The sequence below is a fragment of the Candida dubliniensis genome, chromosome 2 (assembly GCF_000026945.1).
Source record: "Candida dubliniensis CD36 chromosome 2, complete sequence".
Taxonomy (NCBI): Eukaryota; Fungi; Ascomycota; class Pichiomycetes; order Serinales; family Debaryomycetaceae; genus Candida; species Candida dubliniensis.
The window spans coordinates 697,843-725,759 of record NC_012861.1 but is presented as its reverse complement, the minus strand read 5'-3'; the positions used below and the strand labels follow the sequence as shown (position 1 = coordinate 725,759).

General features: G+C 36.7%; 11 protein-coding genes across 11 annotated transcripts; 4 read left to right on the top strand and 7 right to left on the bottom strand. All coding sequences in view use genetic code 12, as the record gives it.

The window, feature by feature from the left end:
- Nucleotides 1–30: 30 nt before the first annotated feature.
- Nucleotides 31–927, bottom strand: CD36_18180 (chromatin modification-related protein, putative; the record flags this gene model as incomplete). Its single annotated transcript, XM_002418251.1, has 1 exon — nucleotides 31–927. The coding sequence occupies one exon, from the start codon at nucleotides 925–927 to the stop codon at nucleotides 31–33; it is 897 nt and encodes a 298-aa protein (XP_002418296.1).
- A 167-nt stretch (nucleotides 928–1,094) lies between these two features.
- Nucleotides 1,095–3,422, top strand: CD36_18170 (protein she4, putative; the record flags this gene model as incomplete). Its single annotated transcript, XM_002418250.1, has 1 exon — nucleotides 1,095–3,422. The coding sequence occupies one exon, from the start codon at nucleotides 1,095–1,097 to the stop codon at nucleotides 3,420–3,422; it is 2,328 nt and encodes a 775-aa protein (XP_002418295.1).
- Nucleotides 3,423–3,477: 55 nt separating this feature from the next.
- On the bottom strand, nucleotides 3,478–6,504 carry CD36_18160 (lethal with sec13 protein 1, putative; the record flags this gene model as incomplete). Its single annotated transcript, XM_002418249.1, has 1 exon — nucleotides 3,478–6,504. One exon carries the CDS (start codon nucleotides 6,502–6,504, stop codon nucleotides 3,478–3,480), a length of 3,027 nt encoding a protein of 1,008 aa, XP_002418294.1.
- An 820-nt stretch (nucleotides 6,505–7,324) lies between these two features.
- CD36_18150 (extracellular matrix protein, putative) lies at nucleotides 7,325–9,037 on the top strand (the record flags this gene model as incomplete). The annotated part of the gene is made up of 1 exon (XM_002418248.1): nucleotides 7,325–9,037. The coding sequence occupies one exon, from the start codon at nucleotides 7,325–7,327 to the stop codon at nucleotides 9,035–9,037; it is 1,713 nt and encodes a 570-aa protein (XP_002418293.1).
- A 606-nt stretch (nucleotides 9,038–9,643) lies between these two features.
- On the top strand, nucleotides 9,644–12,088 carry HSP78 (heat shock protein 78, mitochondrial precursor, putative; the record flags this gene model as incomplete). The annotated part of the gene is made up of 1 exon (XM_002418247.1): nucleotides 9,644–12,088. The coding sequence occupies one exon, from the start codon at nucleotides 9,644–9,646 to the stop codon at nucleotides 12,086–12,088; it is 2,445 nt and encodes an 814-aa protein (XP_002418292.1).
- A 146-nt stretch (nucleotides 12,089–12,234) lies between these two features.
- Nucleotides 12,235–16,407, bottom strand: CD36_18130 (protein Pan1, putative; the record flags this gene model as incomplete). The annotated part of the gene is made up of 1 exon (XM_002418246.1): nucleotides 12,235–16,407. The coding sequence occupies one exon, from the start codon at nucleotides 16,405–16,407 to the stop codon at nucleotides 12,235–12,237; it is 4,173 nt and encodes a 1,390-aa protein (XP_002418291.1).
- A 363-nt stretch (nucleotides 16,408–16,770) lies between these two features.
- CD36_18120 (hmp-phosphate kinase, putative) lies at nucleotides 16,771–18,495 on the bottom strand (the record flags this gene model as incomplete). The annotated part of the gene is made up of 1 exon (XM_002418245.1): nucleotides 16,771–18,495. One exon carries the CDS (start codon nucleotides 18,493–18,495, stop codon nucleotides 16,771–16,773), a length of 1,725 nt encoding a protein of 574 aa, XP_002418290.1.
- Nucleotides 18,496–18,791: 296 nt separating this feature from the next.
- CD36_18110 (AMP deaminase, putative) lies at nucleotides 18,792–21,125 on the bottom strand (the record flags this gene model as incomplete). Its single annotated transcript, XM_002418244.1, has 1 exon — nucleotides 18,792–21,125. One exon carries the CDS (start codon nucleotides 21,123–21,125, stop codon nucleotides 18,792–18,794), a length of 2,334 nt encoding a protein of 777 aa, XP_002418289.1.
- A 728-nt stretch (nucleotides 21,126–21,853) lies between these two features.
- Nucleotides 21,854–23,515, bottom strand: CD36_18100 (hypothetical GPI-anchored protein, conserved; the record flags this gene model as incomplete). Its single annotated transcript, XM_002418243.1, has 1 exon — nucleotides 21,854–23,515. The coding sequence occupies one exon, from the start codon at nucleotides 23,513–23,515 to the stop codon at nucleotides 21,854–21,856; it is 1,662 nt and encodes a 553-aa protein (XP_002418288.1).
- A 613-nt stretch (nucleotides 23,516–24,128) lies between these two features.
- Nucleotides 24,129–25,850, bottom strand: CD36_18090 (reduced growth phenotype protein (protein rgp1), putative; the record flags this gene model as incomplete). The annotated part of the gene is made up of 1 exon (XM_002418242.1): nucleotides 24,129–25,850. The coding sequence occupies one exon, from the start codon at nucleotides 25,848–25,850 to the stop codon at nucleotides 24,129–24,131; it is 1,722 nt and encodes a 573-aa protein (XP_002418287.1).
- Nucleotides 25,851–26,672: 822 nt separating this feature from the next.
- HOG1 (map kinase hog1, putative) lies at nucleotides 26,673–27,806 on the top strand (the record flags this gene model as incomplete). Its single annotated transcript, XM_002418241.1, has 1 exon — nucleotides 26,673–27,806. One exon carries the CDS (start codon nucleotides 26,673–26,675, stop codon nucleotides 27,804–27,806), a length of 1,134 nt encoding a protein of 377 aa, XP_002418286.1.
- Between the last annotated feature and the right edge of the window lie 111 nt (nucleotides 27,807–27,917).

Sequence of the window (27,917 nt, the reverse complement as noted above, 5' to 3'; positions counted from 1 at the left end):
ATAAGTTAAGACTAATTACGTAGTACATATTTAGTTCTTCCGTTTCTTTTTTCTTTTCTCCATCTTTGAAGCACAATCAGGACAATACCAAATTTCGTCATCTTTCGGAGGCGAAGTGATCCCAACACAGCTCCAATGAAACCATTCATACTTACAGTCATCATTATCACATCCAATCATTTCACCAAATGAAACACGCTGACAAAAACAATATAAATTATTATCGGCATCTTCGCCGTTAGGACCATTTACATCTGCTGCCCCATTTGTGCCCATTGCTGCATTCCCATTGAACGCCAATGAGCCTCCCTCGTACGGTAGAGGCTCCTCTATTTCTTCTGATCGGAGTCGCTTCACTTGTCTTGATGCAGAAGATGATTGCGCCAGAGAGGAGGACGCTCCTTTGGTATTAATTTTCTTCTTTTGGACTTTCTTCACTGTTTCAGCTACTGGAGTTGCCGATGACCCATTTCTAGGCGTTGGTGTTGCAGAGGCACTATCAGAGAAACCATTAAGTGATTTTGTATGTTCGTCTTTAGGAACTTCTGTTAGATCGATTGGGTGTTCTAAAGGTGGCAACAATTCATCTCTTTCTAACTTTGCAATGTCTGTCTCAAAATGGTATAGATGTTTTGATATCAAAAATAATGCAGTGTTAGCCAATAAAATTTTCTCTTTCTGTAGTTTCTGCACAAGCTTCATATCCTCCTCAATCTTGGCATACAACTGGTCTTCCTTTGGATGTTTGGTTAATGTCCCATTTGTTCGTATAAATTTATGGAGTTGGTGGTCACGAGTTTGATATCGTTTCCTTGCTTCTGAGACTTGCACATCTTTACTTTTAATTTCTTCTAGTAAGTGCCTCACTTCAAGTGGTAGATTAGATAGGTCTTGGGTATATTTCTCAAGTACAGTTGATGTATCCATGTTGGCTTGGTTTGAATTTATTAAAATTGTATCTTGTCGTTTTAGGGGAACTTTTCTTGACCGCACATTTTTTTTGCTTTTTTGCCTTGAAATATTTTTTCTTCGCCATTGCCTTTAGTTACACGTCAATTATCTACTTTATCTATCGTTCCAGTAGCAACTTTTCAATGTCCGACGAAATATTTATACAAATAATTGAGAATGAGAATATTCAAGACAAGTCAACGAAGGACGTATTGCTCAGATTCCTTTGCAGCCACGAGTTGGATAAAGCTGATGGGCACAAGCTCATTGATCAATTGGCAAAGATTTCTCACAATCCCCAGTATTCAAAGATTTTATATCAATTGTTAATGGAATATCCTGATCAAGTTATTAAATGCTTTGAAAGAGTGAATGACGAAGCAGCAATTATAATCACCAACATTTTAGGTGTCAATAGTGAATCTGAAGAGATTATGCAGAAGTTGTATTCCAGCCTAAGATGGATTATGAAATCTGGTGTGAATTTGCCATTCTACTTGAATGTATATAGCTCATTGATCACCCATTCTAAAATCACAAATCCAGAGCATTTAAACTTATTTTTAACATTTGTGAACGAACAAAATGAAGATGTTAACCGAGGGGTATTGGTGTTGGTGATACAGAACTTGCAACTACAAAAAAAGAAAACTTCAGACATAATATCAGATTATCTAGAAATGGTAATGGATGAAGATGATTTAAGTTACAACAACTTTGTTAATTTTGTATCTGTTCAAGCTATGTGTTTTCCAATTGCCCCTGAAATATGCGCTCCAATATACCAGCACGATAGAACCAGAAACCATTTGTTACAACGCATAAACTATATTATCAAGGGCGAGGACATACCTTTAGCTATACCGATATTGAAATTAATTGCAGCCTCATGTATTGTCGAGAATTGTCGAAATTATACTGTTTCGAACTATCTTAAGTTCTTGACACAGGGGTGCACAATCAATAATGACCAAATCCAGGTCATTTCAAGTGTGACCATCAGCAAACTATTGAAATTACTCGAAGTTGAAAAAAAAGATACCGAGATAAGTACACTTGATTTAGCTGAAATTTTGATAAATTACTTCAAACACGCTGAGGCTTTTGATGAATATGTCGAGTTTTCCGTAGAAGGGTTAATGTACTTGTCATTGTATTGGAAAGTAAGAGAGTTAATTCGAATGGATGTGAGTTTAATCAAACTATTTCTTGCAAGACTTAAAGAGACATCGACAGATTCCACCACCATTAATACATCATTTCAATATGGTGTGTTGTCAATTATTTCAAATTTAACAAAAACGAGAGATGTGAATGACAAAGAATTAAATTCCAACACAAGATATCGCTTAAAAACTGCAGCAAGTCCTAAATATGGATCCAATGATGAAAAGGAAAACCAAGAAGGTATCACTTTGTTCAACCGAGAACTACTTAACACCAATAAAATTATATCCAAAATAGCATCGTTAAAGTCTTACAAATCAGGTTCGAACAATTCACTTGCAGAAGTAATCAAAATTATATACCACTTGTCAATAGATCAAATGAAACAGGGTCGAACAGAGTTGGTAAAACAAGGGGCAATGACTATTGTATTAAACTATCTAATTAATTTCAGTGAAATGAAACGCCAAGGAAACTTAATAACAGCTCTTCCCAAACCTAAGGATGAAATAGTTCAACAATGCCGTACGTTTGCCAGTAGGTCTTTAGCTCGAATGTTGATTGTTGTTGATCCTCAAACTGCATTCACCAAGTACGATTCAAGAGTTGCTATACCATTCTTAAAGGAATTATTAGGCCCAGATATATCCCAATATCAAGGGGGCGACTCCGATTCTTATCTCCACGACATGTCATTATTGGATCACTTTGAATGTTTGCTAGCGTTGACCAATATAGCAGCTACAGCCAAGCCAGAACTTAAACATTATATGGTTACACAATTATTTGATTCCTATTTAGATAATTTCATTATTTCAGAAGACACCAAAATTCGGAAAGCAAGCTGGGAATTGATTGCAAATTTGAGCACAGAAATCCCACTTTTGGTGAAATTCTTCAACTGGGATGCCGAGGCTGCCAGAAAACGATTTGACTTATCGATGCAATTGCTTCAATCAGGTGAGGTGAATTTACAGGCAACCATTGCTATTTATTTGTTGCACTCTACGGATATTGAACCGCTAGCAGCACAGATTGTCTCTGACGATGACAAATTCAAGACTCTCATTGATATATTGACGGACATCTTTTCCACTCAACTGCATGAAAAAAGCTTAATTTTACCAATGGAATATGTGCTATTGAATTTAGCGATTGCTACTGCAAACCATTCCGAAAAGAATCTTTCCAGTTTAAGTACCAATACGAGATTGAAAAATTGTTGCGGAAATATACTAAGATCTGGCGGAGAAGAAGAACGAGAAGTAATAATCGAGGTAATTAAAACATGCCAATTTAAATAGACTTAATATAGAAAGACTTCTATTTTATTATTTCTTAATACTATTAAAATTATTCTTAGAAATGTATATATCTTTGGGCTAAGGTTTCATTACCATGCTCGACATTTGAAACCAATTGCTTGATGCTTTGTGATGACTTATCACTGTCTAATTTGACACGAATTGCCTTATGTAGACTTGTTAAATATTCAGCAAAACCAGGACCATTTGCTGTTTTCACAGCATTTCCAAGATCGTCCTCCATCAAAAACTCCTTGAACAAAAATTCAGCAGCATCGATGGTCTTACGAACTATGTAAACACCAGTATAGTTTGGATAAGAAATTCCGTTAATCTCTTGTTGGAAGTATTCGATGATGCCACGAGTTTGCTTAGATATATCAGTAGGCAATTCCGGTAATTCATCCATCATTGGGTCTATGTTCTTAATATCATCCACATTGGTTCCAAATAAATCTTCCAAAAGCATCGGGTTTGTTTCTGGATCAATCCAAAGATACACACGCTCACCATTACAAAGAATATAAATACCACGATCCAAATTCTTAAGAGTCAAATCCTTGTATAGTGGCAATTTCGAAAACCCAGTAGCCTCATCTAGTGTACCATCTTCTGGTTGCAAAGAATGCAATTCTACCAAAGCTGGATATAGATGGTACATCAATCTTTCAATAGGCATTGTCAACATCTGATACATATCTGCCAATCGAGCATCTGCAGTTAAACCAGCCGACGCACGCATGATCGTACTTTTAAGGAACGACAACATGTACAAGGGCAAATGCTTTAAAGAATCAGGAAACAACATCTTATTGGTTAGAGTTTTGGCTCGATTGTGTCCAAATTCATTCATTGCTCGATAATGAGTAAAAATATCAACCAATTTATTGTTGATCGATTCGCGTAATTCAAGTAATGATTGTTGACCAACAAAAGATAGCGTATCTCTCACAATTGTTGTCACAACTGCATTTTCGTCGGTAAAATGAAATACATCTTCTAGACTCTTGCTCACAGCTAACACCAAATTGATCACCCTTACTTTTCTTACACCGTTTGGATCAGTGTATAAAAGAGCAGCCTGGAAATGACAATCCAATTTGGGACTCAATTTCCCGTCGTATTCAAGCAAAATAGTAAATGTCAGATCCTTGCTTAATACAGGTATTACAGGATCTTGAATATTCCCAACAATACTTGTGTCACTTATACATGAAGAAGTACCATAATATTGCGTGACTTGTAATCCATTAGAACACCGTAATTTCAATTGGCCCTGATAACCACTGATGTTTTTCACAGAATTATAAATCTTGGCGGTCAATGCTCTACCATCTCTTTCGAAATCAAAATTAGCCCAACGTGTGACTTCTCCACCTGTAACAGATGCTAACCAGCCAACATTAGAAAGATCAACAGGTGTATGTGACACCACGTGAACATCAAGACCGACACTTTTCTCGATAAATTCCATTGCCAAAAGCTTGTAATACTCATTATCCGAGGAGAACAATTTTTTTTCCACTTCAGGAGCAGCTGTTCTGCCAATACTTTTGTTATCTTTGTATTTCAATCCACCGGGTCCCCAAGATGGCAAGTTACTTAGTAACGAAATGATTTTCCCACCACCAAACAAATCCAAGCACATACTTGCTGTGCGACAAGCAACAGAAAAACATGGTTCCAAGTCAGGAACTCTATCCTGTGATGCCAAATTTTCAATATAATTCAAAGCATCCTCTATGACAAATCTACTCTCTTCAGGGTCCACAAACAACCCTTCACTGAATGGAACAAACGGGTCCTCCAAATCAGGAGAAATTGAAATCTGGGCCGATTCTAATGATGATGACAAGTTAAAGAAATGAATTCGTTTATCAAATGCTATAATAGCCACTTTTGTCTTACATGGCAGATCCCGATCGTGTCCGTTGGAAACATCTTCACTAGAATGATTGTAACTGAACAAAGTAGCACGAATAGCATCAGTAATCAAAACAGGCAAATTCTGTTTAATGCTATTTTCAGTAATATCAATCAAATAAACAACATGCAACGGGTTTGAATCTTTGTCTGGCCCGCCAAAATTATATTCTTTAGGCACTACAATATCATATACCCCTTTATGCAATTCTGGTCTAACAAACTTATCGACTCTATATCCACGCCCATCCAAAACCGAAGCATATTCCGAGGGAACAAGATTATTTGCAAACTGACATATATTACAAACAAATCTTTGACTGTGTGTGAATTGCATAGAAGGGTTGACGTAAGCCCGACAACGATGACATCTGATAGGGCCAATACTTAAGGGGTCCTCTGGTGTATTGTTTGGGTCATTCATACTAAAGTCAACAGTTTGAACTTTCTCTTCTGTTGGCAACAAGGGAGCAAATGGTCTCACAGTAATCGACATTGGCAATTTTGTTGCCAGTCTTAGTTGTTCTGACTCCGGGACATAATACATAGTTGATCTCATAAATTTCGACAGGGAATTTCCTTGGTCTATTGCATGAAATTGCGTTCCTGCTTCAGGAGGCACTGTATCAGCAAATGTTTGAAATGACTTAAAAACTCCCTCACTATCAGGGGTGCTGTATTCTCGTTGAGAATTGAATCTGTGTTCCTGCAAAGATAAATCATGATTTTGATGGAAATTCCTAGCATCCTGCAAAATTGCTTGATCGACTTCTGTTGAATTAGAAACTGTTGTAAATTGCAGATGCAGGTGATCTTGTGCTTGTGATACAAAAGAAGACTGTTGAAATTGGCCTGGAGAATTTACTAGAGGCGAACCGCCGTCTGAGGCAAAATTTGGAGGATATCCTGCGACTGAAGGAGACGATGGAAGAGCAGGGCTGGAGCTAGTTGTTGGGATTGGACTATTGAATTCGGTATGAAAAGCTCTTATAGGACGCTTTGTCTTCTTTTTGGAAGAATGCTGTTGTGAACCCAATGAATGTTGTTGATCCAAATTCAATGCATGTAAACTTTCACTCAATTTATTGCCATTAACTGCTGTGTTGACACCATTATCTAGACCCCCAGTATATGGCTGATGGTGTTGATTATAAGACATTGTGAAAAGCAGACACTTCAGGAATACTTTTGGTTATTGATAATGGTGATTATCTGATTTAGATTACTAGGTACGCAAAATTTTTTCTTCCTCGTGATTTTCAATTCCACTTTTCTTGTTTGTTTATTTCAGTTTGCATATAACAGACGTGCTTATGATCTTTACTTTCTTCCTGGTACGAGAAGAGTTAAACTGGTTCATATTTATAGATTTGAGACTATACGACGTATTATAGATTTGTTTGAGTCTTTTTAAGACTTGCAAGCATAGTTAGTTTGAGGAATCAAATAACAAAGAGATCCTTGATCAATTGGAGCATATTATCAACTGTGGTTGTCCAAGATCCTTCCCCTACCAAATATACATTATCTATCAGTAAAATAATACACATATAAATGTTAACTATAAAAATGCATCAACGACAGTTTTCTTGGAAAAGGAAACCGCTGTCTTGAGTAGACATCAATTCCATTGGTAATAAATATCTTTACATCTAGAAATGAACTGTCTAATATTTTTTTTTTTTTTTTTGCTATTTTGTTCGCACAACCAATGGAAACAGATAATATCGTATTTATGTAAAAAAAAAAGATCGAAATACGTGGTTTCGGTCTATGCTGAGTTCTGCTAAGACAGTAAATTGAAAAAGTAACAATATTGAGTATATAATACTTCCAAAGAGCGAGCTAAACAGCCTGTTTATTGTTTTTAGTCTACCAGTCGATCCTTTATTGGCGAAAACATTGGATTCAAATAACTGATAGCCTCATTCAAAAACAATTTAGTATTTTACTGATAACAACTATAAAACAAAAAATAGATGACCTGTTCAATATACCACCTTAATACTGGGGTAATATCGTTTTTGGACTATTATAATGAAACATGGGTGAATCGACTGACAACCATCCTACCGGCGTATTACATTACTAATTGCACAGTCTCGGATATGTTACTGTACAACAACATCACTACTGACCCCAAGTATTTGGCCTTTGATTATTCCCCATATAACAAACGTGACAATGGTGATACATATGTAGCTTTGCTATTTGTGCTATCTGGGTCGTGCGTTTCCATGTGGATGCTATCATTATTGTTATATCTATCACCAAAATACAAACGAAAGCCGTTTTTAACTCAACTAGCAACAGTGTTTTACGCTATAATTACCACATTCTTCTTAAACAAGCTTACACGAGCATCTGAAAAACAATATTACAATGATATATTAGATATTGTGAAACTACATACTATTCTATATAATAATGTGGAGTATCGTGTGTTGATAATCGTTTTCCAAGTTTTCCTATTGCTGTCATGGTTCCAAATAATACAGAAACTTGCAAAGCAAAAATATAAGCGCATTGTTGCAATTGTCACCAGCATATTAATGGCGGCATTTATTGCTTGTTTCATCTACTATCAAGTGGAATACAATACAGAGGGCAGAATACACACGGAAACAATTTCAGGCTTGTACCTCCGATGGAAGGTTGTTCGAAGTGTTCTGAAGTTGGTTTTGGTACTTTGGTTGGCAGGTAACTTGTTGTATTATACAACAGTTCTAAAAAATCCTCGCAAGATATGTTACTGCAAAAAATTATTACCATTGGCGATTTTCAATTGGTTTCTTATCATCTTGCACATTATCTTAAGCATTTTACACATCAGCTTGTTTGAAGATAATTGGCTAATACGAACATGGATGGTTTTGATACCATATTTAATTGAGGCCATATTGATAACAACGGTTTGGGAATGGATTTTCAATATCTGGGTGATCGAGAAAAGAATTGAGTTAATGGGTGTTCTCGGTAGAAGAATCAGCATTGATGATGTTTTGAGCATACAACTGCATCGAGGCAGTAATAACACTAATAACAGGAAACTCGAGAAAACTTTTACTAAACACGGAACATCAACTAAATCAGATAGCTTTCCTGGTTGGTCTGGAACTCGAGAGTCTTTGGCTAAGTTCCAGAATTGGATAATGAATAGACCTAAAAAAGTGGCTGCAGAGTCCGAAGTATTATCTAATAATGATATGAATGAACTTAAAGAATTCTCAACGTTTAGTAATAGCTCATCAAATAATGATACCAGTCAAAGAAATACAAGCATACTGCCACAGAACCAAGTACACCAAGTCAACAACATGCAACGGAACAGTGACGAGCCACTACAGCAGCATATTAATTCACACCTACAAAATCATGACGTCGGATCAACTGCATCTTCCCTTCAACTGCAACCTTTAGTCTCACACACAGAATATGATGATGTCGAATACGACGATGAGTATGTAGATGATTATGAAATTTGGGACGATGAAGAGGAGCAGGAAAGTTTACACGATCAAAGAGTATTATCCACCCATTTGGAAGCCTCTAATCTGGATGAAAATGAAGTGCACTTGGGGTCAAGCAATAATAGACACGAATCAGATTGCAACAATGAACCACCACCTTCTTTTCAACCACATCCCGGATTCGAAATCGGGGATTATTGGAACGATCGAAAAGAGGGTTAAAAACAACGGCAACTATTAATCGAGAAAGAGTAATTGTGTATTACATTATCACAAGCGGGATTGTATTCATCTCTTTCGTGTTTAATTTGACCACTTAGCATCAGTAAACCAAATTTTTTAAATGGAAATATAGACAAGTTTCACTAATATACATATTGAAGCAAGCTATAGAATTTGTATTGTTTTTGGCTTGTCACCATTCAGTTATCTTTTTAGAACAAACAAGAAGAAAACCTCATTTCACTTTTGGAATTGAATCACCAACCTTAAGGGTGAATTGGTAGCGTTGGACTTGACTTGGTTGCTTATTTTTTTTTCCAGAATTTTCGTAGAAGGTTCTATAATTTTCGATTCCGCGATTCCGGAGAAAGCGTACGGAAGCAGCATGACTTCTCCATAGTTATTCATTCATCCCTTAAATATTAACAATTTTTTTTTATAATTGCCTTCTACTTCAATCTTTTGCAGATATCGAATACATATATAAACCTGCCTTAAGTCACCAGAATAAGTTTTTTGTTTAATTTATACATAGTTCCACTATAAATATTGTTTTGCATTTAGATTCCTTTTTAGATATTAACAATACAACAAGTCTTTAAAATAATGTTATCATTTAGAATACCAAAGAGTAAACTTTTAAAACAATCTCCGACCACGAGCAGTTTGAGTCTAGCTAGAAGTATACCAAGTATACCAACCACAACTGCTAGATACAGACCCAACCAATATTACCAGAATGTATTAGCTAAACCTAATGTATTCACCTTGCGCAGCACACCATGTTTTTCACAAGTTAGAAGTTTTCACCTGTCTTTACCTCGAAAACTTCAAATGCAACAGACTGAGCAAGGCGACAATCGACCAGCATTAGAAAAGTTCGGTTCCGATTTGACCCAGTTAGCCAAAGAAGGTAAGTTGGATCCAGTTATTGGAAGAGATCACGAAATTCGTCGGACCATTCAAATATTATCACGTCGAACAAAAAATAATCCTGTATTGATTGGTAATGCTGGTACTGGTAAAACCGCTGTTATGGAAGGTTTGGCACAAAGAATCGTTCGTGGCGAAGTTCCTGATTCCATGAAGGATAAACAAATTATTACTTTAGATTTGGCTGGTATCATAAGTGGAGCTAAATACCGTGGGGATTTTGAGAGTAAGCTCAAGTCAATATTGAAAGAAGTTGAAGAAAAGAATGGTAAGGTTATATTGTTTATTGATGAGTTTCATTTATTGATGGGTTTGGGTAAAGCCGAAGGATCAATTGACGCTTCAAACTTGTTGAAACCTGCCTTGGCAAGGGGTAAATTGTCAATGTGTGGAGCAACTACCATCGAAGAATATAGAAAATATGTGGAGAAAGATGCTGCCTTAGCTAGAAGATTTTCTCCTGTTACTGTGAATGAACCTACCGTTGAAGATACCATTTCAATTTTGCGAGGCTTAAAGGAACGTTACGAAGTTCACCATGGGGTTCGTATCATGGACTCAGCACTAGTTACTGCTGCATTATATTCTAATAGATACATAACAGACAGATTTTTACCAGATAAAGCTATTGATTTAGTTGATGAAGCAAGTTCAACATTGCGGTTGCAACACGAATCTCGACCAGATGCAATTGCAACTTTAGACCGTCAAATTATGACTATTGAGATCGAGTTGGAATCTTTAAGAAAAGAAGAGGATCAACTATCCATTGACAGAAAGCTTAAGCTAGAAAAAGAATTGGAAGTGAAAAAAAGTGAATTGAAGGAATTAACAGACCAATGGGAGTCAGAAAAGCGGGCTATTGATGCTGTGAAAAATGCAAAGTCTGAATTAGAAAGGGCAAAATACGAGTTAGAACAAGCTACTAGAGAAGGTGACTACGCCAGGGCTTCCAGAATCCAGTATGCTAATATTCCTGAATTACAAGCAAAAATCCAAGAGTTGAGCAAGAATGAGCTGGCTGCTAAATCATCGAATCTTTTACATGATTCTGTAACCTCTGAGGATATTGCTGGTGTAATATCAAAGATGACGGGGATCCCGGTGAACAATTTGTTGAAAGGCGAAAAGGACAAGTTGCTAGACATGAATATACTCTTGCGCCAATCAGTTGTTGGTCAAGATGAAGCAATTGATGCGGTCTCTGACGCAGTTAGATTGCAGCGTGCAGGGTTAACCAGTGAGAATCGTCCAATTGCATCATTTATGTTTTTGGGTCCTACTGGTACAGGGAAAACAGAATTGACAAAATCGTTAGCACAATTCTTGTTCAACGATAAAAACGCTGTGATCAGATTTGATATGTCTGAGTTCCAAGAAAAGCATACCATATCGAGATTAATAGGTTCTCCGCCAGGATATGTGGGATACGAAGAGAGTGGCGAGTTGACTGAAGCTGTCAGAAGAAAGCCATACGCGGTAGTCTTATTTGATGAGTTTGAGAAAGCACACCCAGATCTTTCCAAGTTATTATTACAAGTATTAGACGAAGGCTCGTTAACGGACTCTCATGGCAAAAAAATTGATTTCAAGAACACAATTATTGTGATGACATCCAATATTGGTCAAGAGATTTTGCTTGCTGATAAGAATACCTACGAGGATGGTCATATAAACAATGAGGTCAAACAACAAGTTTTAGAGAATTTGAAACACCATTATGCTCCAGAGTTCTTGAACCGTGTTGATGATATCGTGGTATTCAACAGATTATCAAAGACCGCTTTGAGGGAAATTTTAGATATTCGTTTGAGAGAAATCGGTGATCGCTTGATCGACAAGCGTATTGTCTTACAATTGACAGATGAAGCGAAAACATTGTTGTGTGATATGGGGTATGATCCAACTTATGGTGCTCGTCCACTTAATAGGGTTTTGAGAAAGAAGTTGTTAGATCCATTGGCTATGCGTATGATCAAGGGACAAGTTCAAGAAAATGAAACAGTCAAAGTAGAAGTGAAAGATCACAAAATTTATGTTGTTCCAAACCATACTGAAGGAACAGTTATTGAAAAGGAAGAAGATTATTTTAAAGAAGAAGAAAACGACGATAAATAGTTCCAGAGAAAAATCTAAATAGGCAGGAATTTTTAATTGAATAAACATTTTTTTATTTAAAGTTGTGTGTATGTAGTTTATTACTAATAATTTTTCGAAAACAAAATGAAGCTGATTTAGTATGCATGTATTTCTATTTGCATTTTTTATAATACTCTGCCAACTGTAGCTCCAGAAGAAACTTTTGTTTCCACTTTTCTCAAAGAAGTACCACCAGTGATTTGACCTAACAACGCGCCCATATTTGGTGCTCCTGAAGCTTGTTGGGAGGATGAAGTACTGTTTGAATCAGGTACTGGGGCTGTAGCAAAAGAGGGAGGGGGAGGAGGTGGTGGAGGTGGCATTGAATCTGGTAATACAGGTGCGGTACTTGGGACAGAAGGCGGTGGCGGAGGAGGAATAGAATCCGGTACAGGTGGTGCTTCATTCAAAAATTGCGGAGGGGGAGGAGGAGGTGGAACAGAGTTTGGAGGAGGTGGTGCTTCGGTTGGTAATGGCGGGGCCTGGTTCAAAGACAATCCATTCTCTTCCACAACCTCTGAAGAACTTGAATCCACTTTTCCATTATCATTATTTGACGATGAAATAGGAGCCATTGATTTTGCATTTTCATGTTCCAGTTTCAAAACCTTTTCAACATCATTATTCAAACTTGAGTTTGACTTTGTAGGTGGTTGAGGCATACCTCCAAATAACAAACTAGCCAATTTTGCTGCACCAGCTCTGTTTGGTGATTCTTCTTCTGATTCTTCCTCTTCGGAATCACTCCATCCACCACTACTAGCAACACCACGCTGTGAAGCTCTTTGAGCTTCAGCTTTTTGCGGATCAATTTTGGGTTCTTGGCTTGTTGATTTGAAGAAAGGGTTGGTACCTGTATGGTTTACTGTCTGGGGTTGAGCAACATTGTTATTCATTTTTGAGAAAGGATTACTTTCATGAGGATGATAAGGGTGCCTTGCTGCGCCAGTTGAGGTTGCTTCCGATACCTGTTTTGCACTTTGAGTAGAAGTTCCCACCTGAGAAGTTGAGTTAGAACTATCGTTATTACTTTGAGCTCTCAGAACACGGACGTCTGCTACTTGGTTAGCCTCTTTTTCTTCTTCATCGTCATCACTTTCTTCCATTTCACGTTTTTTCATTTCCTCCATTTCCTTTTTAATTTTTGCTAATCTTTCCTCTTTTGCCTTTTGTTTGCGCAATTTTCGTTCTCTTTCACGCGCTTCCATTTCTTGCTTCTGTTTCAAAATAGCTTGGTATTCTTCATCGTCATCATCATCACCAGAAGTTTCGTCGTTTGTATTTGAGGGAACCTTCTGAGGAACAACATCATTAGTATCAGATTTTGATCTTTGCTGATCAACTGGTTCAGAATCAAGTTTTGGTTTCTGCTCCTCAATTGGATTGGAGTCTCTTATAACCGGTTTGGATTCAGTTTTTGGGACAGGAGAATGATCTCTAGCATATCCTGACTCTGAAGTTGGTTTCAGTTCAGCTGACTTATTCTTCCTGGTAATACCAAGCTTGGCCAACCGCTCATTCATTCTCTTCTCAGCCTGTTGTTTAATATAAGCTGCTCTTTCTTCTGGCGTAGTATAAGCTGGTTTTACTTTACTGGTATCAGACACAGAAGATGTATCAGTATTTTGTTTGGACAATGGTTCTCGTGTTTGTTGCTGATTTTGTGATTGAGTAATGTTACGCCTTTGCTCTTTGGAAAATGCCTCCAATTCTCTCACAAATTTGGCTACTTCAGCTGAAATACCCTTTCCTTGTTCCCATTTCTCATGTCCAACATCAGCAGTCACAGAGGAACTTAATTTGGCAGCACACTCATCCTCCATTGTTTTGATTCCCGTGGCAATATCCTGTATCATCTCTGATTGACGAGATGCTTCATTCTGTGCTTTCTCTGTAGCTTGCTTCAATTCCAAATCCAAATCAGAATTCCCTCCCGTAGATTTACCGGTCAAAGCAGCCATTCTTTGCTTCAATTTTTGACGAGACTGGTATTTGATTCTATCGTAATCTGTTACCTCGCCATTAGGACCAGTTCCTTGGATTTGCAGCTCATTGTCTTCTGGATTCCAAGATGGGTTCTTCTTCATTAATTCTAATTTGAACACTTCTGTTTTCTTCCTGGAAATTTCCTGATTAACTTTGTGTATATCCGAGATTAGCTTAGGAACTATATCTCTTGTCAAGTGGTCCAAAGTAGCCAATAGTTTGTTACGTTCGTCAGTTGAAGGACCAGTACTTCCTGTTTCGTCTAGCTTAGTCTGTACAGCCATAATCTCTTTTTTCAAGTTTTCAATTATTTGCCTTTCGTGTACTGAGGAGCTTGATCTTGAATAATTATTGGCTTGATCTTCGGTATCTAAAGCATCTAACAAAATTCGTTTCTCATGAATTAACTTTTTCATATCTTCAATAGATAAATCATAATCAGATGATGATTTTACACTTGATTTGTGAGATTCGTCAGCTGTACTCTTCCTTCTGTGACGAGCATTGGAAACATACCCAAAATTGTTATCATCATTTTTAAACCTAGTTCCGTCTGGTTTGGATTGTGGTTTAGGTGGCTTGGTTGGCTTATTGTTGACACCACCTTTCAATGAATTTTTTAATGAATCCATAGTATCCTTCAATGTTCTGTCAGCTGGAGGAATTAACTCAGGGGGTAGTCTCAATGGTATATCATAACCATTCAATCTCCGATAAATAAGATGCATTGCTACGGCAAATTGATTTTTATTCAATTTTCCAGTGTCATCTGTATCTACCAATGTCCAAATACTTTCCAAGTCAGATCTACTCAAACCAGATTTTGTAAAAACATTTAATGCAACATTTGAATCAACATATCCTTTCTTTTGGCTGTCCCATGCTTGGAAAAGACCATCGTAAATTTGTTTCTCTTGTTTAGTGATCGCCCAAGTGACATTTTCTTTCAATTTATTATCCATAGCACTATGTAAATTGGATGTTGGTAATTGAGTGTTTGGCAAAAAATGTTGCTGCATTGCATTCAAACCAGGAATACCGCCTGTTGGCATTGAAACAAAACCCCATTCACCTGGTCTACCAGTAGGTTGGGCTTGCAATGGACCAGTAGGTTGACCCTGTAATGGGCCTGTTCTCTGCGAAACAAGTTGAGGTTGCTGGAAAGAAGTTTGTGGTACAAAGCTGCCAGTCGGTTGAGATCGAACTTGTGGGAAACCACCAGTTCTTTGTTGCTGTGACTGCTGGCTCTGATAGCCGGTAAGTTGTTGAGGTAATCCACCAGTTCTTTGTTGTTGTAAAATTGGTTGATTAAACCCAGTGGATTGAGGGTTTAAAGGTCCAGTTTTTTGAGCTGGAATCAAGCCAGCGGTCTGTTGGGGTTGTAAGGGAATTAACGTGCCACCACCTGTCCTTTGCGCTGTCAATCCGGGGGCAGTATTTCCAAATGTCGTGGATGGCATTGGTACACCTCCTGTTGTCTGCGAAACCAACCCCTGTCCACCATATCCAGTGACTTGTGGCTGAAAAGATGTCATTGGTGGAGCAGCCATTTGATTCTGTAAATATCCAGTGGATTGAGGGGCCAACCAATCCGATTCCCTTTTAGGAGCAAAATTTGCAAACGGGGTGTTAGCTAAAATTTTCGACGGATCATCAGGAACTGTAAAATTGATCTGATCAACAAAACTTCTCACTTCATTTAACCACTTTTCTGGAAGTACACCTGGTAATGATTCTCCTCTTTTCGCCATGCTACATAAATGCAAACTCAAGGCAAACTCTGGAAACAATAAGGATCCAGTTTTATCAAGATCAGACAAATTCCAAATTTCCGCCAATGTCACCGCAGACAACCCAGATCTCAATAAAATGCCACTGGCTGAATCACCACTAATGGATTGCTCACCCTTCGGAACTGCAGTTCGAAACAAATGTTCAAACTTCTTTTGATCCTCCGCAGAAATGAACGACAATCTAATACTTGGAATTTTCAACTCGCTATTTTCAGTTACAATTGGTGCAGCTCCACCGAATCCGGTAGGCTGTGTTTGAATGTATCCGGTTTGTTGTGGTTGAATGGTTTGCTGTTGTGTGAATCCAGTCTGTTGTGAAGCCATGCCACCAGCACCACTGGCCTGGAAATTCGATCCATATAGGTTAGGCTGTTGAGGAACAAAACCAGTTGCCTGAGGATACATTGGTTGTTGGTTGAATTGGGGTTGCTGAGGCATCTGGTAATTATTGTACCCATACCCAGTCTGTTGTTGGGGATTGTACCCCATACCTTGTTGTTGCTGATACGGGTTATACATCACTCAATGTTAATTAATTACGTGAAATTGGGATTTGGCAAAAATGAACAACACACAAAATTTAAGGTGAATTAACTATTGGTAGAATCAAAGAAAGGAAAAGTCAACGAGAAAAATGAGAATCAGTCATGGCACGGGAAAAAAAAAAAATGGAAAAGGGAAAAGGGAAAACGAGAAAATGAATTGGGCGAAGCACAGCAAAAATAAAAAAAATTTGGACAAGAGAGAACAAGTCAGGAAAGAAATCGGAAAGAAGACGTTGAGAAAAAAAAAAAAAAAAAAAAAAAAAAAAACGTGACACAAACATAAATATGTTATTCCTATTCACAGTTTAAATGATTTATGTATCTTGCCTCTTGATTTTCAAGAATTTTCTATATTCAAGACCTCATTCCAGAAGTCAATTTCCAATAAGGTGACTTTATTAAAAATTTGAACCAATTCTTCTACTCTTTTTTCGTTTGGCAGCATTGATTTGATCAACAGCTGTAGGGCCATTCTTCCTTCTGATTCTGCATGCGTGTACCAATCTGACGTGTAATCGTCTAACCAAGTTTGATATACTGCAGCTTCTTCTTTATTAACAACTCCAAAATTTACCTGGTGTCTACGTATTTTTTGACCTTTAATAGCGGCCTCAGAATACCCATGTAAACAGGGCGCAAGAGCAACTTTAAGACCCAAAAAGTCTTCTTTTTTGCCAACTTCAAGCAAGTAGTTGCAGTATGCCAAGCAGGCGGGTCCTGGTGATAATTCTAAATCCAAATCCAAATCAGTCTCGTAATTGATATTGTATGTTGCTGAAAGTTTCTGTTTATGTCTTTCTATTTCCTCCACTATTTCAGCGATAATTGTTGCTTGTGCATGCGTTTGCTGATATGTTGGTGCCAATGAAGCAGCAAGGCCGTGCATTTGAGCATAGTTCACTAGGTAATGGTAATCCTGTTTAAGAAAATACAAGAATTTGTTAAATGGAAGATTGTTTTCTGCTAGATCTTTGACAAACCTGTGCTCCGTGTACTTTCTCCAATTGTTCTTTACATCTGGATGATTAATAAGGTAATCTAAGAACTTTCCAGACTGATTTGCCATTTGTCCAACAATACTTTCTGTGGTCTTGATAATAGAACTGGCAACATGGGCAGGAGCAATTGTATGGTTCAACGGACCACTACCAAAGCCTAACTTATTTTCCAGACTAATCATTCCACGATGAATGAAATCGATTGATATCAAAATTGAATCTTCCAACAGCAAACCCTTGGTAATATTAGCTGAAATTGCTGATGCCAAAGTGCATCCACTGCCATGGTTATCCTTCGAATCAATATACGTAGATTCAAAGACTGTAACTCTTTCATGTTCGCTTTCATATAATACATCTCTGATTTGGGTATTATTATTGTTATAATCTGTTGCTGGTTGATTGTTTTCGGTAAAAGGAATATGTCCACCTTTAACAAGTATGTTTTTGCATCCCAAAGACTTTTGTAGTGAGATTACAAAGTCAATGAAATCATACATTGAATGTATAGTTATTTTTCTATCAACGCGATTTGTCAACTCATATAATGCCAATGCTTCGGGAAAATTGGGTGTTACCAAAAACGCCTGATTCATCAATTTTTCAACACATAGTTTCATGCCTTTGTCGTCTGATAATTTTGATCCCGATGTGCTAACCATAACAGGATCCACAATCAACTTCACATTATACTCGTTTATTCTTGGCATTTGATCGATTAATTCGGCAATTGATTCATTTGTGAGCATTCCGGTCTTGATTACTTTCAAAGGGGCAGTTTCCCGTGTGTATCCATACAACATGTCCTCCAAATTAGCTGCTAAAATTTCCTTTATTAGCCTTTGTGAAGTTTTATCAAATCTTCGAACACCGGTTGTATTCTGAGCAGTTAATGCTGCTATACAAGTCAATCCATATACACCAAACGCATTAAATGTCTTCAAATCCGCCTCAATCCCAGCTCCTCCTGACGAATCGCTGCCAGCAATTGTCATAACAGCCTTGAGATCTACTTTAGGAAGTGATAAGACTGGTTCCTTTAGCTGAATTATTTTGGTGGCCATAGTCCTTATACTTTTATTAAACTGTAGATTCGAAAAGAGGATAGAAGAAATTCGTGTTAACAATATTCAAAAAAGATACAAATAGAGAGCTTTTTTTTTTTTTTTTTTTTACCCCAACAAAAAAGTTCATTCTATTTTATACCAACAACCTATTTCACTTTATCAATAACAGTACTAGAGAATTATTATTATAGAGTTGTATGTTTGTCTTTTCTTCTATGTGGTATGGTGTGTCAGGATAGATATTTTTTTTTTTTTTTTACATCATTTTTATGCGCATAGCACTCCTTATGCTCTTACGTCGCAGAATTTGCATCCAGCAGTTTTCTGTGCAATCCATTATAATATTTCACCAAGTTTTTCTCTGATTGCAATGCATCTTCTCTGAATGCCACTCTGATATCAGGAACATTGGTTTTCTCAATGTCATTTCCTTCAACACCCCCCTTCATATAGTTTTTACCTAGCCAGTGCTTCTTGATATTTGCTTCCCATCCACTCTGTAAACACGAGTTTCTAGCCAATTCACACATGTCGACACCAGACAACTTGTAAATTTGTGCTGCAACAGAATACTCTTCTATCAAAGGTTCTTTTGTGTATGAGAACTGTAATGGGTCATCTGTGGACAATGATACATTCAACCCCTTTTTGAAAAAGTTGTAGAAAGGATTCTTATCATAAGTCAAAAATAACGCATTGTTAGAAAGCGGTGACATGGCCAACCCAATCTGGTCTAGGTAATACAAGTACTGAATGAATGGCACTTTTCTCAATAAAATACCATGCGAAATTCCGTACGAGGTTAGAAATGCACTAATCAAGTGCTCTGGATCACCAGCTTCACCACAATGTGGTCTCAACACAAATGTATTCATATTATTTTTCATTCTCAAATTATTCAAGCTGGCAATATTTGCATAAAGATAGTACAAATAATAGGAATAGGGCGGGTTGGAAATGGAGTTCCATTCACTGGCCGGCGGATATTTGCGCGATTGTATTGGTTTTTCAGACTTGGATTCATCATCAACGGAGTCAAATCCAACTACTCTTTGCAAAAACACATATAGCTTTGGGTGTGATTTTGGATTAAGCGAGACCTCAAACAATGGTTCGAAAACATTTTTCATAATATCAAGAAAGGACCTAACATTGCCATTCTTCTTATAAATATCATACAATCTTGGCACTTGTATTAACCATCTAACATTGTGGCTGAATAATTTGTTGTCAATAACCCAAGCTGCCAATTTGTCCCACTCATGGATGGACCTTCCATAAATGGAAATCCTCAATTCATTCATTTGATACTTGGAGCTTTCTAAATCCTCCATAACTTGTTGGGTTATTTCTGCCAAATATTTCCCATCAACAAAGTTGTCAGTCTTCAAAAATATCTCCCTCAATCTGGACTCGCCTATTGGGTTGTACTTTAAATTGAATTTATCAAATCTGTGGAAAGTATCGGTGTGCGCATGCATATCCAAAGTATCAATAGACAAATCGTACGCTGTTAAATTCAACGATTTGAACACTTCTGCCAATGTCAAAATCTTGCCATCTCTGAAAATGACTTGCTTGTCAGGTTCCGTCTTCAATTTATATTTAATGAACCGTAATAAATGCTTCTGGTTCATGCAAGCAGAGTGGTGGATATGTGTATCAACTTTACGGACATTGTAGAAGTCTCTGTGTGGATTACGTTTGGATTGTTTTGTTTCCTCAAACTCGTTCAACAAGTAATACATGTTCCATTTCGCTTCTAAATATTGCAACCTCTTGTATGCAAAAGACTTTGAAGGTCCATCAGAAGATATTTTCGAAATTGTATTCAAGTCCGAGTAGTAATCATGCAAATTGGGAATCTTGACCAATGTCTTATCTGTTTTTTTCTCGTGCACTTGATAAACGTCTTCGTCATCAAGGCCAAAATAATAAGGGCTATCTATGATATTTGGAATTTCACACTTATTAAAGTCGAATTCCTCTTCTTCGTCATCGTCGGATTCTCTAGGAATTTGATTGAATCTATTTTTAGATTTATATGTAGGTTTTGGAGGTGGCGGATAGATTTTCCAATCTGGCTGGTTTTTGGGATTAGACAGTTCTGGTGTTTGTAACGATAAATCTAAATACTTGTGTCTAAAGTCTAAGCATTTTTTCACATTTTGGTAAAACTCAATTAGCTCATCTGAAGGGTATTCCTCTGGCAAGGCATTGGGATCAGTAGCAAAATTTTGACCAAACTTGTTTTGGGGGCTGGTTGGATTAAAGTTGTTTACTCTTTGTGGCATGTCAATAATAGATGATCTTCTTCTAATTGTAGTTAGTTTAGGAGACTGAGGTGAAAAAGTTTGGGTTTGACTATTATTGTTATTATTACTGCTATTGTTATGCAACGCCTCAAAAGCCTTTACTTTCAAATCATGATCTTTCATAAACCTGTCTTCAGAAATTGAAAAGTGGGCCGAGTTGAATGATTTGGGCAATTCGTCCTCATCGCTGTCTTGATGGAAATGGTGCTGATAATCATCATCTTCATCTGACATGGAGTACAACACGTTTTCGTTGTCATCCAATTGATGAGAGTTTTCCAACAGCATACTTAAAGTTGATTTCCCCGTCATTGTTTAAGTGTGATGTTAAATTTCACTAAGGAAAACAGGGACGGAACCATCAGAAAGAAAGAAGGAAGAAGGGGAGGAAAAAAAAAAAAAAGAGAATCAAAAAAAAAAGGTTTTTAGTTGCTACTATAGCCTACTCTGTGTATTTCAACTTTTCTTCGTTTGATGATCCAAGGAAGGAAAAAAGAAAGGCAAGAGGGGAGGACAAGGTAGTGGAAAAACAAAAAAAAATAGAAAAATTACCGAAGAAAAGGAAACGGCAAACACACAATTAACAAAGAACTCCAAAAAGTTCATAAATTAGGGCAACATCCCAGTAGAGAGACGCCCTCTCATATCTTCGAAAAACAAAAAAAAAAATTAATAGAGGGCTATATATGTGTAGTCGTATTAATAAACATATGCCCCCACTTCGCCTTCAACCATAGTTGTTCCATTTGCTTCTCGGAAAAACAGAAATTTGCTCTCATCACCAAAATTATCGTTTTTGTGTTGTGCTATACAATTTCTGTTATTGGTATTGCCTTGGTTCAAGACGCCCCCACATATTTTTTTTCAAAAACAATATACATTAGATTTGGGTGTTCTAAATAACTAAATAACGAAAAACAGGTATATGTATGTGTAACGAGGAAGTAAAAAGGAATAATTATGGAATGTGTCTATTTTTTTTTTTTTTTTTGTTTTTGCTGCCGTACTTATTTGAATGGCATATTTTTTTAAAAAAAATCTTAAATCATCATTGCAAACAATCCAAAAACAGCAAAAATAGTTGAGTAGAACCCAGATCCAAAAGAAGAACCGGCATTGTCAGATTGTATAGTAATAACAGCACTGCTAGAAGCATTGGAAGTAGTAAAAGAATGTGAAACAGTGTTGATGAATGCAGTAACGTCTAAGGAAGAAAGTGTGCCATTAGCACCATCTAATGCCGAAGTTGCAGTTGCAGCACCAGTAATGAAATCTGAAACTGGCAAGGAGGTAATGGTACCATTAGAACGTTTTACAATTTCATCTCTGAAGGCCATGTCTCTTTTGAAAATCAGGGAAATATCATTCCAAAGTGCAGCTTTTAATTCATCATCGTTAAAGGCTCTGCTAATAAAGTCTGTTAATAAACCAGAGTTCAATAAGGAGCTAACTAAGGGTTGTAAGGCAGACCAATCAGTGTCCAAAACACCAGTTAAAGTGGATCCGATATTTTCAAATACACCTTGTAAAATTTCAACAACGGTGCTTTCAAATCGTTGATCCGTCACCAAATATTGAATAGTTGTGTTTAATAAATTGGATCTAGCAACCGATGAAAAAATTGTGGTCAACAAATCTTCAATGTTGTCTCTCTTCATTTTTCTCAAAGCAATTTCTACGTCATCGATCCCTTCTTCTCTTTTCTGCATTTCTCTTAAAGCAGATTCAACAGCATCGTTGTATTCTCTTTTTCTTAAAGCACCAGTGATTTGAGACAAAGCAGAGTAATTAATGGAAGTGGGCACAGCACCAAATTGAGTTGGTGGTACAGATTCGTAGGCTGGACCAGTAATACCACTATAGTTTATTTCACCGGTCGCAACAGCAGTAGTAGCCTTGGCATTAGTAGCAACATTAGTGACTTGGGCTGTTACCGAAACAGTATTAGCAACTTTAGTAGCACCATTTCCATTTGCAGTTCTAGCTTCAGAAAAAAGTACAGCTAACGAAGAAGTATCAATACTTCCAATGGATTGAGCGACAGTTGCTGGTGCAGCAGCAACAGTTAAATCTATGTTTGTATTGATTGTGGTTAATGAGTCAATGGCAACAGCAGTAGTTGTAGCGTCAGAAGATCCCCCAAACAAATCACCCAAGCCAAAGGAACCTTCATCCAACAAATCAACAACAACTTGTTTAACAAATGGAATTGTGTTTGGATTTTTAATCAAATCAGCGACCAAAACATATGCCAATCCCGAATTCTTCAACGCAACAAAAATTGGAGTTGGATCAATATCTTTGATAAGTGGTAAAGCGTCGATTACAACTTCCCCAATAATGCCTCTTGTTTCGTTATTGCTCAAAAGATAACTGATGGCAAATGGAACTAAATCTGTGTCACCTAAAAAGTTCAAGATGTCATCCAAATATTCTATATTATTGTTTTCAACCAACAAATTATTTGTCCATCCAGCAATTGATTCAAAGTCGATGGAATCCAAAATGCTAGTGTAGTTGATGCTACTAAATAACCCCTCAACAACAGAAAATAAATCTCTTTCTTGTAATTCGTAAAGACCATCTAAATTTCTTTCAGTTAATTCCAAGGCTAAAGGATCAGATGCTGGTGTGACAACTTGCTGTGCCAGCACAACAGTGCCCATTGCAAAGGCAGCCGTAAAAACTGTCGAGAACTTCATAGTGTGTATTTAATTTTTTTTTTTTTTTAAGCGAATGGAATTGTGGTGGTCAGTTCGTTTCGGGAAAACAGAATTTGATTAAACTCTTAATTTGTTCTTCCAGGGGAATATGAAAACAAGAATAATACAGTTAGAAAAAAAAAAGTTACAATTAATTGGCAAAATTCTTGTGTATTTATAATTCTTGGACTTGTATTAAGCTAACTATTCATAAAAGCAAATATTTTGCCCAAAAAAGAAAATAACATCACTGACAAGAAAGGGAACTCAATTAAACTGTCCCATTATTCAACTGTGGTGGATAAAAAGCTGCGAAAAAAATAAAAGCAAAACTTTTTCTTTTTGTCCTCCGAAATCCATTAACCTAATCAGGAAATTTTATTATATGCACGACAGAGGGATCTAAACAACGAACAACCAAAATAGGAAGGGATCAAGACGGAAATAATACCAAAGTCTGTGAACTTCCCATTTTCATTCTGTCTCCCTGGTTAAACTATGATGCTTGATTCTATCCACTACTACAAGCTAGATTCAAGTCTAGATTTTTCTTTTTCTAATACAATACAGTGTGCATTCGGTAATTGCTAACAAACGTTTTAACTTAATTGTTTTATTGTAAAATATACACAGGGATCGTGAACTTGTACGAACTAGCTATTGTTTCACTCTTGTAAAGATCACATTTAGCAAATACCGTCGCATAATTTTCCTCGTTTGCTTTTTGTTCATGCAAATCATCTTCACTTAAATTAAATTGGAAGACAAGATGGTACTCCAAATTAAGAAACCTGCTACTTTGAAATTGTGGTGTAACAAACTTGGGAATGTTAAGATAATCATTTAGAAAGCAAGGCGAGGATTCTGATAACTGGGTATTAATAATTGAAGGGGCAAGGGTGTTTAGTTTGACATTACCTGTAATCTTGTACTTGTGAATCTTTTTTCCATTTTCTGGTAAATGGTATACCTCATGCGCCTCTAAGTAGGTACTAAGTCCAATAACTTTCGTTGTGTTGCTTGCATTGGGATTTAGGTTGATAACATAATTTAAATCTTCACCTGGATGATAATAAGGTTTCGATAACCCAATGGTGCATAGTTCTTGATTGTTCACTCGCAAACGAAATTGTGTTTTCAAATGTTCAGGTAGCTGGGAAATGTATCCTTCAGAATTAATTTCATCTGACATTCCGTTCACACTGCTTTTTCTTCTTTCCATGCTTGATACCTTTGGCATATTGTACAAATCTGAATCAATTAACGTGGAAAGATCTTGCAAAAAAGACCCTTTTTCAGATTTGTCCTTTTCTTGGTGCTTTGTTTCCTCTTTGTCGGACACTATTTCTACTAGCCAGTTCTTGTCTAACCTTATCGAACTATCAAAGTGTCGTTTTTGTAAGTATCTATGTGCTCCGCCATACCTCTTTGAATTCATTTTTAATGGAAAGTATACAGACTTGGTTTTATTGGAGAAGTTTCCCTCAATTAGACTCACTATCAATGAGTACCGGATGGTAATTAATCCTTGATCGCATGCTGGACCTGTCAGACAAGTGTTATAACTTGGTGGCAAATCATCTCTTATAGGGATTCTCAAACAGAAACTGCGTGAAGAATTTTTGGAAATGGTCAAATCTGTAAACAACAATGATTGCGGTGTGGTATAGAAAGGTACAATAGTGTCAGTTAGGCTTTGTAGTGGAAGTGCTTGACTCTCTTTTGAAGACGAATATGAGTTGAAATTACCAATCAAATCATGCAATAGATATCCATTATCAGTAAGAATTCTATCGTCATTGACTACTAGATCTTGTACTCCCCCTAGTTTCCCGCCAATAGTGAATTTTTCAGAGTAATTCTCTTCAATAAATGGTACCGTATCTAATTTCAAGTACTCATCAATCCTATCGTCCTTCTTCTCGTTAGTTTCTAAGTATTGGTTCCAATATTCAGTGTTATTCCACCATTGGGACTTCTTGTTGACCTCCAAAGATGCTGTGTCAATTTCAAATTTGTAATTCAAGACAACATATCCAAATAACTGTATATATCCAAGAAATAAATCGATCGGAAGGTTTGCATCAACATTCACCTTGCTTAGGGATTCATCCAATGGTGGACTTGATCCAAACAAACCACTCAACCAACCACCACTGCTTGTTTGTTTTGTGGGATTGATGTTAATGTCTTGGTCTGCAGTGTTGATGAAAGTCAACACACATGTCTGACACGATCTTTCACAATCTAAATACTGCAAGGATATGGAAAGTTTTTCATTGAGAACTTTGACATATGGGCTATTTGACGATGATGACGATGGTGATCCTGGCATGAAAATATTGGCACTTGGTTATGTGTGGTGCGTGTTTAACAAAACTACGGAAATGATGAATTCAAAAATTGAAAATAAAACGAACTGAAAACAGATCAAAGCATTTTTAGACTTTGAACGCGGAATAATAATGGTACCGCGATTTCAACTAGGTTAAATCAAAACTAACAATTGTCGCATAAGTTACACTTTTGGTGTATTGTTAACAAACCCTCTCTGTTTCTTATAAAAATTATTCGAACATTTCATAAGCCATCCCAAGTATTCCTCTTGTTGCAATCAAGTTTAAGTATTAACTTATTTTTTTTTTTTTTTTTTGAAGGTTGTCATTCACAAATGGTGGTGGTGACAATGGTTTGCATTAAAACACCCTTGTCTAACACCAGCAAATTTGTTGTGTTTAACACACGACACTTTTGCAAATGTGTCGACTTTTTTTTCTTCCCTTCTTCTTCTTCCACAATGTTTGCTTTTGTTTGTTAATACAATTCTCTTGTCTTTTTTTCTTCTTTTTTTTTTTTGGCCTTGCTTTGTTCACAAACAAAACTCACTGAAATTAGTTTCATTAACCATTTTTTGTTAATTTCAGTTTCCTCGACTCCTCGATTCAACAACAATCTGTAAAGAACACGTCTTATCGTCCAGCGTATATTTATGAGAGAAGCTCAATAATATTTTGACCGAGTCCGAATACACATTTAAACTAGTTCAATCAACATTCAAGTTATCTTTACATACATACACAGTGGGATAACAACAATAGCATTTTAAAGAAGGAAAAGAAAACTTTTTTTTTTTACAAAAGGTAAAGCATATAATAAAATGTCTGCTGACGGAGAATTTACAAGAACCCAGATATTTGGAACAGTTTTTGAAATCACTAATAGATATACTGAGCTAAATCCCGTGGGAATGGGGGCATTTGGGTTGGTGTGCTCAGCCGTCGATAGATTAACTGGTCAAAATGTTGCTGTGAAAAAAGTCATGAAACCTTTTCTGACTTCAGTATTGGCCAAAAGAACCTACAGAGAATTAAAGTTGTTAAAGCATTTGAAACATGAGAATTTGATTACTTTAGATGATATTTTCATATCTCCCTTGGAAGATATTTACTTTGTCAATGAATTGCAAGGTACCGATTTACATAGGTTGTTGAGCTCAAGACCTTTAGAAAAACAATTCATTCAATATTTCACATATCAAATTATGAGAGGATTAAAATACATTCATTCTGCCGGAGTTATTCATCGTGATTTGAAACCATCCAATATCTTGATCAATGAAAACTGTGATTTGAAGATTTGCGATTTTGGCCTTGCAAGACTTCAAGATCCACAAATGACTGGTTACGTATCAACCAGGTATTACCGTGCACCTGAAATCATGTTGACTTGGCAGAAATACGACACCGAAGTCGACTTATGGTCTGTGGGTTGTATTTTAGCAGAAATGATTGAAGGTAAGCCACTATTCCCCGGGAAGGATCACGTGCACCAGTTCTCTATTATAACGGAATTATTGGGTTCACCTCCTGCTGATGTTATTGATACTATCTGTTCTGAAAATACCTTAAGATTTGTCCAATCGTTGCCACATAGAGACCCTATTCCATTTAGTGAAAGATTTGCTTCTTGTACTCACGTGGAACCAGAAGCAATAGATTTATTGGCTAAAATGCTAGTTTTTGACCCTAAAAAGAGAATTAGTGCTGCAGAAGGTTTGACCCATCCTTATATGGAGCCATATCATGATCCAACCGATGAGCCGGTTTGTGAAAGTAAATTTGATTGGAGTTTTAATGATGCAGACTTGCCAGTGGATACCTGGAGAGTTATGATGTACAGTGAAATTTTAGACTTTCATCAAACTGTTGGTGTGGCAAACGAGACTGAGGGTTCTGAACATCCAGATCAGCAACTGGATCAAAATAACTTGGACTCAAGCAATGGAGCATAAGTTTCAAATAAAAGCCAACCAACTATAGAAATAAATTTTAAAGTGAAATTTGTATTATTATTATTATTATTATTATCAATTTTACATTACTAATTTTAATTAAATAATATA